The 20,240-nt window shown below is 35.3% G+C and overlaps 1 protein-coding gene across 6 annotated transcripts in view; it reads right to left on the bottom strand.

Annotated features, from left to right (window-relative positions):
* LOC144977566 (uncharacterized) overlaps positions 1-17,365 on the bottom strand; it is a 73,047-nt gene extending 55,682 nt beyond the window's left edge. For 5 of the 6 annotated variants that reach the window (XM_078922922.1, XM_078922923.1, XM_078922918.1 and 2 more), the window contains exons 1-10: positions 16,931-17,355; positions 16,116-16,229; positions 14,861-15,016; positions 13,074-13,190; positions 12,529-12,681; positions 11,483-11,606; positions 9,557-9,719; positions 8,045-8,173; positions 6,140-6,315; positions 5,311-5,412 (exon numbers count right to left, since the gene is read on the bottom strand). In XM_078922922.1, the coding sequence (XP_078779048.1) occupies positions 5,311-5,412; positions 6,140-6,315; positions 8,045-8,173; positions 9,557-9,719; positions 11,483-11,606; positions 12,529-12,681; positions 13,074-13,190; positions 14,861-15,016; positions 16,116-16,229; positions 16,931-17,116 (1,420 nt within the window). In that variant the 5' untranslated portion in view covers positions 17,117-17,355. Of the gene's footprint in view, positions 1-5,310; positions 5,413-6,139; positions 6,316-8,044; positions 8,174-9,556; positions 9,720-11,482; positions 11,607-12,528; positions 12,682-13,073; positions 13,191-14,860; positions 15,017-16,115; positions 16,230-16,930 lie in introns of all 6 variants that reach the window. The other variant, XM_078922924.1, reaches the window with a different exon arrangement.
* Between the last annotated feature and the right edge of the window lie 2,875 nt (positions 17,366-20,240).

Consider the following 20,240-nt stretch of genomic DNA (forward strand, 5'->3'; position numbering starts at 1 on the left):
GGACTTGAAATTGGAGATTTTTTTATATAGCACAATATCCGCTAAACGTCCTCTAAGCGCGATACTTTGGACAAAAAACAATTTAGAAACATTTTGGTCTGAAAATTAATTAAATGGATCTATCTTCATTTCTTTTCATGAAGTTGTTAAGTGGTTAAGAATTGTGCGGCTTTGTGGTCTAGTGGTATGACACCCACTTTCAGATCGGAAGGTCATGGAGGGTTCGAGCCTCTCTCGGCGCATAGTTGGGTCCTTGGAAAAGGCTCTTCACTCACCTTCTCTCATCGTACTCAGGTGTAAAATGAGTACCTGGCCATTTACAGCGTTGTCTCTGTCCAAAAAAATTGTAATATCGCCTAACAGGCGTCATGTCCCGTCCTACATGTTAAGTGTTGCTGTTGACCAGGAACCCCTTGTAAAGCACTTTGAGCACATTTAGTGGATATTGCGCTATAAAAAGCTCATTCAAAATTTTTATTTTTTTTAAAGTTATTTATGTGGCTAGGTGGTCTAGTAGTATGCACTTGCCCTGATCCAATCGGAAGGTTCAAGTTCCACTCTCTCTAAGTGGTGCATAATTGAGTCCTTGAAAAAAGGCTCTTTACTCACATTCTCTAACCATACTCAGGTGTAAAAAAGAGTACCTGGCCATTAACAGCATTGTCCCTGTCAGTAATATTGCCTAATAGGCGTCATGTCTCGTCCTACATGTTAGGTGTTGCTGCTGGCTTTGATCCCTGTAAAGCACTTTGAGCACATTTAATGGATATTGTGATTTATAAATGCTCTATTTTTTTACTTTTTAATTTTTAATTATTTCTTTTACTGGAAAAGTAAAACGCATTGTTTTTTTTCAATAGATGAATAATTAAAAATAAGAACACAAGTTGAAACTGAGTTTTGTTTGTTTGTTTGTTGCTTTAGGTCTCTTCCAACACAATTGAGGTTATATGAGAGACCGCTGAAACAAAAAAACAAGCAATCTAACAAAAATAGTACAAATGTCAATCAAAATCATAACCTAAATATATCATAAGCTAAATTATAAATAACTAAGAACAAACAGGCAGAAGATTTACAGAAAAAAATATATCCCCTTGTCAAAAATACAATCACAAACCAAAGAAGCAGGATAGGCTAGTAAAGAGAAGAAGAAACGACATCACTATCGGATCGTACACCCATGCGAACATCATAGGTATATGATTCAAGGGTGATGCTCCCATCCAACCACCCGCTGAAACTGAGTAAAATATGGTTTGATTTTAGAACACTACTCTGAAACTTATTCAGTGAAACAATAAATCATAAAGACTGTACAGTTTGAGGATATGACAACAAGAGACGAAGATGTTTCGAGTTTCTATTTTGTCAGAAAGTAAAAAAAAAACAAAAACCTTGAGCTGTTATATGGTGTATCACAATATCCACTCAAAGCGCTTTACAAGGGGTACCTAGCCAACAGCAACACTTAACATGTAGGACAAGACATGACACCTGTTAGGCAATATTACAATTTTTCAGACAGAGACAATGCTGTCACCAGCAAGGTACTCATTTTACACCTGAGTACGGTGAGAGAATGTGAGTAAAAAGCTTTTTCCAAGAACTCAACCATGCACTGCTCAGGACTCGAACCCAGGACCTTCTGATCCATACCAATAGACCACATAGCCGCATAAAAAAGACAGAGAAGAGAAATAAATTGTGAACCGGCCTCCTTTATACCAGTGACAAACTCAAGGACAAAACATCAATGTTGTGAAGACAATCAGACAAAGATTTGAGATGCAAATCACTCACCCTCCTGATTAAAGTAAGCACAGTAAATTTAAAAAGCAAAATGAGTCACTCCACAAAATGTTGCATTATTTAAAGTACTTCTTTATACTATTATAATATTTTATATCAGTTGCATTGCTGAGCAATTTTGTAAGTTAGTTTATTGGGTTTGTTTATTTTGGGTTTTTATTATTTTATTATTTCAGAATTTTGTTTGCTTGTTTGTCTGTTTATTTTTTTATTATTCATTTCTTGTTAATGTGAGGGTGTGGGAGGGTGTGGTTTATTTTTTTATACCGTTTTATTAACACATTTGTCTTCAAAATCAAATTTTTAAATTTGTATTACGGATAGTGCTTTAAATCTATTAAATATTTTGAAATTAAAGACAAAAAAAACTTTTCTTCCAATTACTACCCTAAATATTTTAAAACTCTCAATTGCCTAACAAAATTTGATGGCAAAAAATTCTTTGAAGAATCACAACTATATCTCTGTTTGTTTTTTGCTTTTTCTTTTGGAAGGGGTGGGGAGGGGGGGGGGAGGAGGAAGAAGTTTCGGTTTGCATTTAAATTTATTTTGTTTGTTTGTTTGCCTTTTTTTTCGTCTTTTCTTTGATGATTTGTCGAGGTTTTCAAAGGATTTTTATCGTTTTGTTTATTTTTTATGTTTTTTTTTTTGTTTTTTGTTCGTTTTTCAAACAAAATTATCATAACATTCGTGTTAAAACGGACTATTTATCAAATGCGTTGTTAAAGTAACACATAATATATTTCATTTTATCACATGCATTGTATTAGTATATTTATTTATTTCACATCAACTCATACAAGTTAAAGCCCCAACATTTGACATCATGCATGCAAGCCTGTAAACAAATTTTTTTATTATACTTAATGTTGTTAACGTGACCACAGCAGAAAATCAATGCAGCTGTTTACGAGGTACGTGAGTACGTGCAAATTAACATTGTCAAACAGCACGTCATTCATTATCAACAGTTTGTTGTATACGTATATATACATATCCTATTAGTGCTAGCATTTTAAGATATTGTTTATATAAAGCTGATTAATAATAAAACCAGTTTCAAATCATGTGACTGATGCCTCACATGAAATAAAATATTTGGAATATATAAATGTTGTCTTTCATAATATACAAATACATAGTTTAGATTAATTAGAGTTATTTCAACAAAGCGAATGCCTCAGTTTTGTGTTATCCCATGCATTTCAAAGACATCCAATATATTGGAAAACATACTATTCAAAATGATATGGAGTTTTTTTTTAAGATGGACTTTTAAAACTTATCCAAATCATTTTCCTCTCCTTTAGCTTTGAAAATTTGTAATAGTAATAGCTATCTTCTTCATATCTTCATATCATAAACTTTAAAGTCAGACCAGAAGAGAAGAATATAAAAACCAAAACAAAACAAAAAAGTCGAAATTATTAAAGGGCATTTTGAATAAAAATCTACCTCAGTCAAAAACTTGACATAGAAACGGTTTTGCTTGCTTCGCTCATTTTCACTTAAATCAATAACCAAGCAATCTTGTTGTATTGTCTTATGATCTGATATATTTCCTCTTCATTTAGCCTAACCATATCTTTCATTCCTCTCATTTTGAGATTACGTGTAGAGCTAACACTTAAACATCTACTTTATTATCATTACTATTTTTATATTCACCTTTTAATGATAAATCAAATTATACTGCTATATGCCCATTAGATGTTGACGTCAAATAATGTATACAAAAATAAAATGATGAATTGCAATACTTGATCCAAAAGGATCTCATCTGAAACTTTCTGCCATCTTGCAAGCAAATATAGTTTATCACTATGATAAAACATTGAATTATTCTCTTATTAATCTTGTCATTTCTAGGTAAAAAAAAAACAACACATAAATAACAAATGACGTTATTTGACAAAATCACTCAACGCAGTGTTGAAACCAAATGCAACCAGTGATGTCAGGTCCGTAGTGAAGCATAGCGTGTTAGACTTTATACACACACAATACTGTGTAAGTTATAAAAAGCTATTTGACAAATAGTAAGTAGATTAAAGATGGATTATGTTTAATAAACAAACAAAAACAAAAAAACATTGCATTCAAAAATATTATATAACATGACATTTCATTCGTCCTGATATCAATTACTTTGGTCGGAAAATGTTCAACTCCATGAATATGCGACTTAATAATAATAATAATGGTATAGATTTATAGTGCGCCAAACATCCCTTCATCAGGAGGGCTCTGGGCGCATAACATAGATTAACTTAATCATTAAGCCCTAACACAGTACACGAACAATGCTAATTATACACATAATCAAAAGACTTCTAATTTTAGGCCCCATTGATTCATTGGGTCTATAAATATTGTGTAAAAATTATCTTATGAAAAGTCTTCGTTTTGACATGTGATGAAACCGTGCATTTTCATTGGATCATAATATAGTCGGTAATTATTTATTAAACCTCCTGAATAGCTGGATTTTCACTGACTTGAACAATTTCTGACCAAAGACATCATTATTGTTACAATTAATTCAATCAGAAGCATCCAAAAAAAGCATGTATTTTAATCATGAGCGAAATGTTCAATGTAAATCATAAACATTCAATTTTTTTAACATAAATACAGATACATCTATAATAATAAATGAAATATTTTAATGATTCATATTTGTCATATAAAAATGGTTTTATTCATATATCAAAATCGTTTGACTATGATATACACTTGCGTTGTCGAGTAAAATAAAATTTGAGATTTTGAATATTGATATCACTCCAAAAAAAAATATATATACACCAGTGCTGATGGTGACAAAAAGTGAAAAAGGGGGGAAAATTTTGCACGATTGCCTTTAAGACCCACTGTTACTGCACTAAGCCTAATGATAAACTATTGATTCTCTCTGGCTGACTTCTGGACAGTGGGTAACGGCTCCTATTTGTTCCACCACACATCAAGTCTCTCACTGCCAGTACATTTGTTTAAGTTCAAATTCAACGTCTTTATCTGCAAAAGGCGATTTACCCATCACTGCAGATTATATACTATTTATGTGGTGACTTTCTCCATCGTGTTACTGTATTGAAAAATAAGTGTTTAATAGTTGACCAAATTTGTTGTTGTGTTGTTGGTAATATCTAGGATTTCTGGTGGGAAAATGTTCCATTCCTTGATGATTTTTGGTTTGAATTTGTTTTTATATGTGTTGGTTCTGTGTGTTGGAATTGTGAACTTACTGCTATGATAAATACTTGATTTGGGGAAATGTAATTTTTAAAAAGGAGGAAATTCCTCCTCTGATTCCAGAATTGTGAATTTTAGCGGATCCGAGGAAAACCATCAGCATTGATGAACAAAACAGATTGGATAGTCAATTCAGATAAAGCTAACAATTTTATATTACCTACTTCACGTTTGCTGGTGAGATAAAGAAATTAAAAACACATTCATGTACGGTAATGAAATGTTATAGATTTAATACATCACCTCTGGTGTCAGTACATCTCCAGCGAGATACGACTTGACAGGGATTGACGTCCGTCCGAGATTTGATGATGTCACCACATCCAACTACTGTAAATATCACATCTGTGGTTGATAGATAATAATGTTGATTATGATGATGATGGTAATGATGATGATGATGATGATGATGATGATGATGATGATGATGATGATGGTAATGATGATGATGATGATGGTGATGGTGATGATGATGATGATGATGATGATGATGATGATGATGATGATGATGGTGATGATGATGATGATGATAATAATGATGATGATGGTGATGATGATGATGATGATGATGATGATGATGATGATGATGATGATGACGACGTCGACAACGACGATTATTATTATTATTATTATTATTATTATTATTATTATTATTATTATTATTATTATTATTATTATTATTATTATTATATTATTATTATTATTATTATTATTATTATTATTATTATTTATTATCATTTTTATTATTATCATTATAATTATTATTTTCAATATTATTATTATTATTATTATTATTATTATTATTATTATTATTATTATTATTATCATTATTAATATTATTATTATTTTCATTATTATTATCATTATTATGATGATGATGATGATGATGATGATGAGGATGATGATGATGATGATGATGATGATGATGATGATGATGATGATGATGATGATGATGATTAATACAATGATAATCATGGTGACTATTTGCAATTAAGCTGAGATAAGGCAAGTTGTGGTAAGAAATAAGGGAAAAAAAAAGAGAATAAAAAAATAAAAAAAGAAAGCAAATTACTTTCTGCAATAGCATAAGCAGCATCCACTAATCCATCCGACGCATTCATGAGTAGAGTGGTGAGGACTTCTCCATTAGAAGGACACACTATTCGTATGCTGGAATCTCTACACATCAGCACAGCGCGTTGAGGGTGGGACGGATGCGTTGTAACCTTAATGTTATTCACTCGATAGCTGGTGAGGGGAGAGAAAGGATCCATTTTAAACATGGGTGGTCAGTATTGATTATATGTGTTTAGGTAAAATACTCACAAGATCTGCTAGCCCGATATAACATACCAACACACAAAACTGTGTGTAATCTTTAATGTTTTAAGTCCGATAGATAAAATTTAGTGAGAACTTATCATTAAAATGGCTGTCTAAAAACAACTACAAAGAGCTGAGTGATGTCAACTTCATTCCTTCTATAATGGTTATAGTTCTAGGTGGACTCCTGATTTTATGAAAAAATAATTGCAAGTCCAAACCCAGGTTCAGACATCATGATGAAGGAAATCCAATTTGTAGGCGTTTTCAGAGTCTAATCGGAACGGATTTTAACTGTCAATGTAAAGTAGTTTGGGTTTGCTTCTTTATTTTTTTTAATGCAATTTTTGTCAATATCTTTCAATTAGCGAGCAAAAAAAAAAAAAAAAGACAACTTGTATGCATTTTTCTAGCCTTATAATTTTTTTTTAATGTTTCCATTTGTAAACGTTCATGCACACATATAAGAGTTTAAACAGATGAATGGTCTTGTGGTATGACACTCGCTTTCGGATCGGAAGGTCCTGGGTTTGAACCTCGCTTGAACATAGTTGAGTCCTTGGAAAAGACTCCTTCTTTACATTCTCTCACTGTACTCAAGTGTAAAATGAGTATCTTGCCATTAACAGCGTTGTTTTTGTCTGAAAAAAATTGTAATATCGCCTAACAAACGTCATGTTTTGTTCTTTATGTTACGTGTTGCTGTTGGTCAGGGACTAATTGTAAAGCACTTTGAGCATGTTTAGTGGATATTGCGCTATATAAAAGCTCACTTTTAGAAGATCTTGTATGCGCAATTCAATTTCATCATGACTGAGTAATTTCTGTGCTATTGGTAGAAACGTTGACACCATTACGAGGCAAATTATCATCCATCTCCATTACTCTGTTTTGTTTTTTGTTTTTAAAGGGTTTTACGACACTTGCAACACATTTAGGTCATATCAGCGCCAGTAAAAAGAGAGAAAATTGAATAGTAAAAACATTTTTGATGTACAATTAAAGGACTTGAAGAAAAAGTAAGACAAAGGGGAAAGGTTGAAATAGGAAACAGATGTAGATTCCAAGATCACACTATCAGTGTACTTAGTTTGAGATCACCTAAAAGTCTCAACCAGACATCAGCACAAGTTCCCACTAATAGGAATACACTCAAATGTTTACAAATAATATGTTAAAAAATAAAAAATAACAGTATATAACAAAGATAATTTACAAGGAAAAAAAATTTCATCTCCTCAAACTATAACTATACACTCGACTGTTTCCCTCTCAGTCAAGGACTCTGGCCAGGATCAGGACAAAACTAAGTAATCTCATTGCAAGACAAAGACAGAAAGCAATTTGGAAAACAGATAGAAGGGGGGTAGAACACACAGCAGCAAGTACCTCCATGCCCACTATGGGAGGTCGGGAACCCCACCCAGCTGTATTACTCTCATAAACTATTGCGATTGTCATTTATTGAAATTCTTCCTTCATTAGAACTATCTCGGATTGGAAAGGGCAGGATGAACTGGTCATCATGGCACCACACCTAAACGATTTCAAGGCCCGACTGACATGGGCCCGCGCCCAATGAGGACGCCGCTGAAATACAACCAGACTATTGGTTTCTTCAGCGCCAACCATACAGATACAGATAACAACTTACCCAATATTGGTATGGATGTGAAAAAGATGTTCCAACTTCCACAAGTCTACGTGTTTACCAGCTTGTGTGTAGAAAATGTCGTAATTCATCTGGGTGCCCATACCTTCTATAGGCTCGCTGATCACAGTTCTGGAATGGACAGGAACATTGATTAAGATTGTATATCCTTACAAACATCAACAATACAATCTAACCTGTTTATTTTAAATCTTGCAAAAACATTTCTCAAACAGAAAGAAAAAAGAAAAAAAAGTAAAAAGAAAATTAACAAAATTTACCACTACCACAAAGGTATTGCTTTCTCCAGTTTAAAGATGACCTCGATCACTTCATTTAATGCATTATGATAAATCCTTTGCATTTTTGTTTATATATTGTAAATGTTTTGGTAATTTGGATTTGTTTTATTTTTGTTTTGTTTTGTTCAGTTTTTTTACATAATTTTTGTTCGTTTGTTTGTTTGTTTTAGTTTTATTTTGTTTTGTTTTTGTTTTTAATTACATTCTTCTCTTCCGTAATGAGAACTCAACTGTCAGAGTAATGTGACACTGTAAGAGACAAGCAAGCTCCCAACAAAGAAACTTTAAACAATGAATTATGACCGTATGAGAATATATGGCTGATGCAGTGCTATTGCCTGAATTGATATTGGACTTATCCACTACATTTGGGGTTTCGACATAAAGCGCTCATTATTATTATTACATTCATATATAAAAACATTGATTTTTAAATTTTTTTTTTTTTTTTTTTGTGTGAATGGCCTCAGAAAATGTTTTGGTTTGAAAAAAAATTGAGTACAAAGTCAAGACAATCAGAATTAGGTTTTTTTTATTTTTTAAATTGAGTTCAAAGTCAAGAAAATCAGAATTAGGTATTTTAAGTTTCTTGAAGTTTTAGAAACAAAACTCATCAACCTTAACATAGACATTTATATTAACCAGTGAACTGCCATACTCCGGAAACAAATATCGATCAATTTAAATAACCCTCATCTTTGCCAAAACTCTCAAACTTGGGACTTATAGGAAGACTTTGCAAAGACCCAGGTTTGAGAGTTTTTGCAAAGACGAGGGTCATTTAAATTGATCGATTTTTGAAGGACGAGTTTTCTGGCCAAATCTTTAAATACGAGTTTTCACAGGCTACAGCAGTTAACTGGTTAACTCAAATTTTATAGTTTTAAGATTAAACTTGAATTTTAAGCACTAAATCCAACCCAACATAATACTGTTTTGAGACGACTCGTCACATATTCATCTTTATTTTTCTATTTTCTCTGCCATCACCCAACCAACATAATATTGTTTTGAGACGACTTGTCATATGTTCATCGTTTTCTATTTTCTCTGCCATCACCCAACCAACATAATATTGTTTTGAGACGACTTGTCATATGTTCATCGTTTTCTATTTTCTCTGCCATCACCCAACCAACATAATATTGTTTTGAGACGACTTGTCATATGTTCATCGTTTTCTATTTTCTCTGCCATCACCGACCCGACATACTTATCGATTTCATCACACGTCTCCATGTTCCACACCCTAATCGTACAGTCGAGCGATGCCGAGATGAAGGCGGGGCCATGAGGATAGATAGACAGGAAGTTCACTTGATCGTTATGACCAACAAACACCATCTTCACTTTCCAGTTGCCATCCCAGATTTTAACTGAAATAAAAAAAAATTTTAAAAAAAGAAATAGAAGATGAAAATGAAGATACAAACTTGATATTGACAATCAAGGAAGAGAAAATATGGCATCGACAAGGGAAATAAGATCTTGATATATATCGTCAAAGCACATAACAGTTGGATTCAATAGTCTGATGTCACGTCACCCAGCAACGGTGGCCATCCTGGTTCTAAACAAAGAACATCGGTACTTTTTATTCTTCATGCTGGCTAAAAATTTTCATGTCTTGTGATCAGAATGTACAAAAGTCAAAACATGATCAGATTTTTCTTTTTTTTTTTTTTCTCTTTTTCCGCTTTTATGCTTATCGGAGAAATATTTCATACGAGCGTCCGCCATTGTTCTGATAGTTTAGAGCCAGTTACTAAGTTACCATGCGTCATTACGAAGGAAGTGACGTTACGACTGTTGAAGCATATTTAAATCTTACCAATAAAATGAAATGAAATTCTCCTTATTCATCCCAAAGGAAAAAAAGTTCTATTTAGGATTTATTCTAAAAGCAAACGGGAATGATCCATAATCCAGGCATCATCTGCAGCTCAGTGCAGCGAAGTGAAACACTGGGATTAACTCTGGCTCCATGCACCTGATGGCTCAGAATGACTACTGGGAGGAATTTGTGACCTCTCACCTCTCATTGAGGCTATGTGGCCTAGTGGTATGACATTCGCTTTTGGATCGGAAGGTCCTGGGTTCGAGCCTTGTGCTCGCCGCATAGTTGAGTCCTTGGAAAGGGCTCTTTACTCACATTCTCTCACCATACTCAGGTGTAAAATGAGTACCTGGCCGTTAACGGCGTTGTCTTTGTCCGAAAAATTGTAATACCGCCTAACCGGCGTCATGTCCCGTCCTACATGTTAAATGTTGCTGTTGATCAGGGACCCCTTGTAAAGCGCTTTGAGCACATTTAGTGGATATTGCGCTATATAAAGCTCTTTTTTTTTTCTTTTTTTTTTTTAAATTGACATTATGCAGGATGATTTAGATTTCATAATATAATAGGGGCAGCGTGGCTCAACGGTACGGTCTTTGCTTCGCATCCAAAAAGGTAACGAGTTCGATCACCTGCCGCTGCGTTGTGTGGCCTTGAGCAAGTCACCTCGCCCTAGCTCGCTTTGCAGCGCTGCACTGCGGCTAATGCCTGGGTTATTCCAGTCTTCCCTTGGAATAGACCCTAAAGACAAATTTCCCCTTGGGGATGAATAAAGGGAATTTTTTTTTTTTTTAAATTTATTTATAAGCATTAGTTACTTTTTAAAAATTTTCTACCAAAGTTATTTTCTTTGGTAGAAGATGTTTAAAAAGTAATTAGATTTTATAATAAAAATAAGCACTAACTCATCCTGCATAATACAGATGAGAGGTGGGAGGTCGCAAATACGCTTCAACAGCCATCACGTCACTTCCCTCGTAATGACGCATGGTAACTTAGTAACTGGCTCTAAACTATCGGAACAATGGCAGATGCCCTTATGAAATATTTCTCCGACGAGCATAAAAGCGTATCCAGATGAAAAAAAACATAATAAATCTGATCATGTTTTGACTTTTACACATTATGATCACAAGACATATGAAAAGTTCTAGCCAGCATGAAGAATAAAAAGTACAGATTTTCTTTGTTTAAAACCACGATGGCCGCCGTTGCCTGGCAACGCGACATCAGATTATTGAATCCAATTCCTTTATTATAAAAGATTGGAATCAAAACAAAAAAAAATTTTTAAAAACTTACTGCATCCATCCCTGGCGGCGGTAATGACATATTTGAGAGGGTTGAAGAAGGTCAAGGCCGTAATGGGCTGGGCATGGAGCTCTTTCTTGTGGGTGATCTCCAGTCCCGAAAATATATTATAAACCTGTTTTTGTAAATAGGATTTTTAAAAGTCACAAGTCAAGGGGGAAAAAAAAACATCTTAAATACCTATCAAAGGGTAGGCTTATATCATCAAAGGATGTCTACATGATTGACATGGCCATATAGGGAACTAATTATCTACTCCCGCAAAAAGAATCTGAACACGAGAGGGTTAAATAATGGTGAAGGAGGTAACAGTAGTTAATGGAAAATTATGGCTGGTGTTGTACAACTTTTTTTAAATACAAAAACCCAACAATACTTGAGCTTTTATACATGGGAATATTCACTAAGCCTGCACAAAGCATTTTTCAAGGGGTCCCAAGACAACAGAAACAACATGTAGGACAAGACATGGCACCTGTCAGGCAATATTAATTTTTTTTTTCCCGTCAGAGACAATGATGTTAACAGCCGAGTACTCATATTACACCCGAGTATGATGAGAAAATGTGAGTAAAGAGCCTATCCAAGGGCTCAACTATGCACAGCTCAGAGTGTGACTCAAACCCTGGTCCTTCTGAATACAAGTGTCATACAACGAGACCACATAACTGCACAGACTACCTGGGATTTTTGTTTTCCCATTCTTTTCTTTTTCTTTTTTTTTTCATTTTCTTTTGTTTGTGTGGGGGGTTTTGGGGTTTTTTTTTCTGTTTTTTGTTTTTGTCTTTGTTTTTTTTTGGTTTTTTTTTGGGGGGTTTTTTTTGGGTAAGTTTTTAACTTGTTTGTTTGTTTATGGGCTTTATTGGGGGGATGGGTTTGAGGTTTTCTCTTTTCTTTAGACAACCTATTTGGATATAAAATATCATCTTAATCTTTCTTAAAGATTATAAATAGTTAACATTGAAAGACTATATAAAACTACGACAAGACTTGGACTGCATTTCTTTTAGCTCTGGCAATAAAAGAAAATCCCATACCACAACACCGTTGCCCTGAGCAAAGAACATCCTCTGTGAACGACTAGCCGTTTCTTCCAAGACCATCTGTACAAACATCTTCTTCTCTCCAAACTTTGTCTTGGTTGTCTTTCTTGGAATCAAGTGACGTGCTCCATAACGGAAGCACCAACACTGGGAGGGGGCGGGGTAGGGAAAGAAGAAAGCAAATGAAAATCAAATGATAGATTAAAAAAAACAAAAAAACAACAAACTTCTTTACTGGTTAAATTCTCAATTATTTGGCACTCTTTGAAAAGCGCAATAATACAGAGCAAAATAGTACGATATAATGTAAAGCTATTTTTCTTCTTTTTTTTTTAGTTATATATTTTGTAATCATCAGACCCGTCCCGCCTTCGCTCGCGCTCTCTCTCTCTCTCTCTCTCTCTCTCTCTCTCTCTCTCTCTCTCTCTCTCTCTCTCTCTCTCTCTCTCTCTCTCTCTCTCTCTCCCTCTCTCTCTCCTCCTTCTCCATCTATCTATTCAGGAGTATATCTATCTACCCATCTATCTATCATTACATACAGTAATAAAGTGAGGTCCAACAGTGATAAGCTCTCCAGTGTTGCCATTATAAGCTGCCAACAGAATTTTTCCCACTGCATTCGATTGAGATGTGATCTCAAACGTTCGAGACATCAGCTGGTGAAAAATAATATTGTTTTTATAATAAGAGAATTGCTTTAAGGGCTTATTATCATTATTTTTCTTCTTCCTTTTGCTTTTCCTTTTTACTTCAATCTCAAAAGTTATTGAAACTTAATGTATTTTCCAAATTCCCTCAGTTCCTCAAAAGAAATATTTCAAAACAAAATATTTGTAAAATCCAAAAATTAAAGTCAAACAAAATAGCAGACAGTATTCCTATTTGGTTTTCATCATGCTTTGTATTTGATTTCAAAATAATAATATGAGTTAAGTAAAATATGAATGGAACAAACTACCGCATGACATAATAGTCATCGGAGACCCAACATCATTTCAACGCGTTTTCCACATACACAAGAACACTGGGAAGATTGAATAAATTATGGAGTGACAGGATGTGGTGTGGTCGATATAATTGATATGTATAAGATTTGCAATGATGGGCAATGTACCTTTTGCATCTTATGGACTAGAAATTGAATATGACCTGTATACCAAAGTTGACCCTGTTTTTTTGGGGGTTTTTTTTTGTTTTTTTGTAGCATTGCTACTCTTTGTATAGGACGCTAATCTAATGGAGAGTACATTTTGCCAAGTCTAACAACAGATAAAATAGGAGAAATAAGGTTTCATGGATGTCTTTTTTGTTTGTTTGTTTGTTGCTTTAGGTCTCTTCCAACACAATTGAGGTTATATGAGAGACCGCTGAAACAAAAAAACAAGCAATCTAACAAAAATAGTACAAATGTAAATCAAAATCATAACCTAAAGATATCATAAGCTAAATTATAAATAACCAAGAACAAACAGGCAGGAGATTTACAGAAAAAAAAATATCCCCTGTCAAAAATACAATCACAAACCAAAGAAGCAGGATAGGTTAGTAAAGAGAAGAAGAAACGACATCACTATCGGATCGTACACCCATGCGAACATCATAGGTATATGATTCAATGGTGATGCTCCCATCCAACCACCCGCTTCATGGATGTCCTTTGCTAAAATTTTAAAAAAGACTGAAAATGTTTCTCGTAAAGAGCATATATATGAAAATATTTTGTACAAAACTTCTCTTGGCTCCATCAAATGGTATGACCCACAATCATAGAAAAGGATATAAATCCATCAATCTTCCCGTTAACTGCTGCCTTTAAACAACCCTTTCATCTGTCATCTTTTAATCAATACTGAACAACTACAAAAGACGTCTAACTTCTATGTCATGGCACAAGACCGAAGGGCTAGAGCTCAGGTGGTCGCTGGTTCGGATAAGTAAGTAAGTAAGTAACCAATACTGAGCAAAGTCAGCTGGATGGGGCAGTGTGGCTCAGCAGTACGGTCTCCGATTCACACCCGAAAGGTACCGAGTTCGATTACCCGCTGTGCTGTGTGGCTTTGAGCAAGTCACATCACCCTAGTCAATTTGCATTGCTGCACTGCGGGTGACGCCTGGGTTGTTCCAGTCTTCCCTTGGAATAGACTCTAGAGACAAATTTCCCCAATGGGATGAATAAAGCGAATTTTATTTTTTTTTATTATTTTTTTTTTATTTCAAAAAGCCTGATTTCTGGTTTTAGTTGGAAAAAGGGCATCCCTGGAATAACGTTAAGAGATCAAGATAAGGGATTGTGAATGGTAAGTAAATCAAGATTTAATCTACTAACAAAGAGTGATTGCTCTCCGTGCCTCCATCCAACAAATTGATTCGTCTGACTAGAGTAGATAAGGCGGTTTATTCCTTCCTCAGTAGGAATCAAATCTTTCTTCCGCCCATCCTCCATGAAAAATTTAAAGTTCTGTCCATCACAAGTCAAATATTCCTGAAAAAAAAAAATTAAAAATAAGTGAAAGTTGGTATGATAAATATTGTGTGAATATTTTGCTAGCTGATTAAGTCTCTCCTTACCAGCCATTTTCAGGATTTTCCCCAAAACTTCACACCCAACTATCACAAAAATATATTGTTTATCACACAATAGCAGTACGTTCTTGCGATACACAATTTCTTTAGCAAAACATGTTCTACAACACAGTTCCTTTTCTTTAAATTTTATGATGTACAAAAGAAATTTGAATAAGAATAATGTTGGTTGTATCATAACGAATGTGATAATTTTCCTATAGTTGGTAAGGAGAGGGTTAAGTCCCCTTTAAAAAAATTATAAAAAGTAGTCCTTCAGACCCATTGGGTCCATGGAGCCGGAGTTTATCCCAGTTTCTATGGTGTGAAACAGACAATAGCAATTGTTTGCTGTCCTTTGGATAGGACAGTTGTCTGTCGCAAATTCCATCAGATCTAACAGACCCAGCTACCCGATCACTGCTGAGTGGACAGGGGGGTCTGAATAAAATTTTGACTGCACCAGAGATCAATCTCAATCCCATTGCATGTGACGTGTATGCTCTACCAACTGAACTACTGGCCACTGTGAAAACGAAAATACTTTTAAAAGTCGAAATTTGATATGATTATTTGTTTTGCCCCTATTTCAAGAATTTATGTGCAAAAAAAGAAACCTTGAAAAATGTCCTGATGATGCTGATGATGATGATGATGATGATGATGATGATGATGATGATGATGATGATGATGATGATGTGATGAAGATGATGAAAATGATGATGATGGTGATGATGATGATGATGATGATGATGATGATGATGATGATGGTGATGATGATGATGATGATGATGATGATGATGATGATGATGATGATGATGATGATGATGATGGCGGTGGTTAAGGTGTGTGGGATAGAACAAGAGAATGCATGGCAACATGATTTTTGGTATGTTGCTATATTTGCCCCTCTAGATCAGAAATGTGCTGAGCACAACTCATCCTTCTCACTGGTGGTGTACAAATATACTGATTTAATGCTTTATTTAGACTCCACGGACTCAGAGACTGATACTCACCCTCTCTTTTGGTAAGAAAATAACTTGTGTAATGCCATATGGGTGGTTGAGTTTCCTTTCTCTGTGTATTCCATGAGTGATAACCAGGTCTTTCAATTCCGCTTCTTCAACGGCCTACAGAATAACAATATTAACAATGGTAGTATTATTAGTAATAATAATAATAATAATAATAATAATAATAATAATAATAATAATAATAATAATAATAATAAGTAATAGTAATAGTAGTAGTAGTAGTAGTAGTAGTAGTAGTAGTGTAGTGTAGTGTAGTAGTGGTGGTAGTAGTAGTAGTAGTAGTGGTAGTAGTAGTAGTAGTAGTAGTAGTAGTAGTAGTAGTAGTAGTTGTTGTAGTGGATGTTGGTGGTGGTGTGGTGGTGGCGTTTATGGTAGAGTTTCAGTTTAAAGTTTAAAGATTATTCATCGGAAAAACAATAGCAAAAATGACACAGCAGCAGCAGCAGCGACAACAACAAGGGCATTGAAATCGTATTGTTTATCGTAAATTCATGAACGAAAAGCTATGTCATAGCTTCAGGACCTCATTAAAAATAAAACTAGATATAACGAATGATCATGATCATTCAGCCCACCCGCGCTTGACGCCAGAACGTTGGCGGCTCGGTCTTCTAAATTACCTTACTTAGATAATATTACTATCCTAATCATATTTGTTAAGGCTAGGGCCTCCCCTTTCGAAAGCTCCTACATCCCCAGTATTCTTTGTTTTTTTAAATGTCGAGTAGGGGGTTAATATCATTACTATAAATGATCATATATATTATTACACATGTTAATGTTTACTACTGACTTACTCTTTTTACACTGCATACTGAATTTCGAAGAAGCGCCCAATGATGTTGAGCTTTCTTGCGAACTTCATCTGATCTTCTTTGCACTAGAATTTCCAGCTCGGTCTTTTCCGTCAAACTTTTATTCTTTGATTTGATTTCATCCTCTCCAGGCTTGACACTTTGTAGCAGATTATTTAGTTTGAGCATCTTGAATTTGAGGTGGTATCCAGCGGTTTCAGCTTCTCAAACCCAAAGTTAAAACAAGACGCTCAAACATTTAAAAATGCAATCCACCACACAAAAACATTTGGATAGTATAATCCTGACAGTTATATTTCAATGAACAGTTTATTTGTTACATTTTTTGAAGAAGGAAAGGACAGAGAAAACAAACTTCAGCATTTGTTTTCAGCTGCTGCTGCTAACTTCCGGTCGATTTGTTGTTCTTATCGCTATGGAAGTAGTAGCCTTTACTAAACATTTTAACAAAAGAGCACAAATAGAACGTGTTTCAAACTAGAAAAAGAGTAGAAAAGATTTCAGTTTATGACCGCTTTCCGTAAAGATGAATTTTTTGAACCCCTCTATGTTTATTATTATGTATATTATTTGTAGGTATTATGGAGGGTAAAAGAGGGAGAGGGATACAAAGAAGAAGATGGTCACAAGACATCAGCGAATGGATGAATATAAGCCAGTGACTGAATGTGGAAGGATGGCCCAGGACCGCGCAGGACAGAAGGTTGTTTCGATTGGCAGTGACGGAGGCCACGGGGAGTGATAAGTCATGGTGGGAGACTTTCCATAAGCTCCTACATCCCAAGTATTCTTGTTCTAGTAGGGGGGTTAGGAGGGGGAAACTTTTTTGTTTAAAGTCTCCCCCCTCCCAAACCCCCTACTAGAAGTTCTAGTGTATGGGGTTTGGGAGGGGGGAGACTTTAAAAAAATATATGAAAAAAAGTTTTCCCCCTCCCAAACCCCCTACTTAAACAAGAATACTTGGGATGTAGTAGCTTATGGAAGGTCTCCCGTCATGGTGATGATGTATATTATGTGATGTTAATTTTTTAAATAATTACCTTTTACTAGTGGTTGCAATTTACATTACTTGGTTATCTAGGCATTGATAGCATTAGGTTTGATGACCCACCAAACTATAGCAAGCAGCGTAATGCACCAACATCTGTAATATATCCAAATATCACGGGATAAAGGTCTCACTGCTGTTGAAAAAAAATGTGACAATAAGAGACCACGGTTGATCTGTGAAATCCTGAAGCGTACATTTGAGAGAACAAACTTTGTGTGCGATGTGTAGGAGACGAGTTACACGGATCCCTCCTCAATCCCAACACAGGTGATCCTTTTCACTCACAACACCACTGCTACATAGCCACGTGCGGCTATGTGGTGTAGTGGTATGACACTCGCTTTCGGATCGGAAGGTCATGGGTTCGAGCCTCGCGCTCGGCGCATAGTTGAGTCCTTGGAAAAGGCTCTTTACTCACATTCTCTCACCGTACTCAGATGTAAAATGAGTACCTGGCCGTTAACAGCGTTGTCTTTGTCCGAAAAATTGTAATATCGCCTAACAGGCGTCATGTCCTGTCCTACATTTTAAATGTTGCTTGACCAGGGACCCTTTGTAAAGCGCTTTTTTGCACATTTAGTGGATATTGCTCTATATAAAGCTCAATTATTTTTTTTTTACTTACCTTCTACGCGCTTGGCTAAATAAACCTCACAACATTGCCATCCGGAAGGATAACGAACCAACACACAAAACTATGTGTAGCCTTAACCGTTTATAAAAATAAATAATAAAAATGAATAACTAAGTAAATAAATAAATTCCCTTTATTCATCCGATAGGGGAAATTTGTCTCTTGGGTCAATTCCAACGGCGGGTGATCGAACTCGGTACCTTTGGGTACCTACGATCATGGTGACTCAAGGAGGCCATGGGTACGAAGCAAAGACCGTACCGCTGAGCCCTGTTTATATAGTATGGTTAATACAGTTTAGTGAAAATTACTCACAAACATGGATGGCAAACAAAACAAAACAAAACAAAGGCATGAGTGACGTCATCGTCGTTCTATCTATAGATAGTATGCGCTTGGCTAAGAAGCTCATAACATTGCCATCCGGAAGTGTAACGGACCAACACACAAAACTGGGTGTATCCATGAACGTTTATAATCAGGTTAATACAATTCAGTGAGCATTACTCATAAACGCGGATGGCAAATTACAATAACAAAGATATATGTGACGTCATCTTCGAACTATCTATAGCCTGATACTGAAATCCAAAAGGACTGGCAGTCTGACGTCATTATTTGGTTTTTGCACCGTCTAGTGAGTTGTCGTTAGTAGAGCTCATGGAAACAAGTTATTTCATTGACTGAACTATTGAATACAACTCACGATTTGTTTTCTTTTGTGGCAAAAGACTGACATTTTGACGTCATATTTTGGTCAGTATCAGGCCATAACTTGACGAGGGCCACGCTTGGAACGAGCTCTTTGACGATATCTAAACACTATTACCTTTTTTTTTCAACGGTTTGATGATCTCTACGAGTGAACAGCACTCACAAGAGCACACAATTTATTGATGCTGTGCGCTTAGGTAATTTACTCACAACACTCCGCCAGCCGGATATAACGTACAAAAATACACAAATCTGTGTGTAACCGGAGTCCCGGGTTTGAGAGTTTTTGCCAAGATGAGTGTCATTTAAATCGATCGATATCATTTTTGAAGGACGAGTTTTCTGGCCAAATTTTTAAATATTATGTGTTTTTCCAGAGTACGGCAGTGCTGTGATCGACTCATAAAATGTTATGAGGATATTGATGGTATTAGGTAGAATAATCACCCGTTCTAGCCGCCAAATAAAGCGTACCCACACACAAAACAATAAGTAGTAATCTTTAACGTTCATGGTGTGTTAGATCGTAGCCATCGTTATGTTATAGATAGTATGCAGATGACGTCACTCAGGCCTTTGTTATTGTTTTTGCCATCCGCGTTTGTGAGTTGTTCTCACTAAACTGTATTAACCAGACTATAAAAGTTCATGGTTACACAGAGTTTGTGTGTTGGTCCGTTATACTTCCGGATGGGAATGTTGTGAACTCCTTGGCCAAGCGCATTCTATCTATAGATAGAACGAAGATGACGTCACTCAAGCTTTTGTTATTGTATTTTGCCATCCGCATTTGTGAGTTATTCTCACTGAACTGTATTAACCAGACTATAAAAGTTCATGGATACACAAAGTTTTGTGTGTTGGTCCGTTATACTTCCGGATGGCAATGATAT

Source organism: Berghia stephanieae, chromosome 7, assembly GCF_034508935.2.
Source record: "Berghia stephanieae isolate SIO BIC M18660-M18661 chromosome 7, UCSD_Bste_1.3, whole genome shotgun sequence".
Classification (NCBI taxonomy): Eukaryota; Metazoa; Mollusca; class Gastropoda; order Nudibranchia; family Aeolidiidae; genus Berghia; species Berghia stephanieae.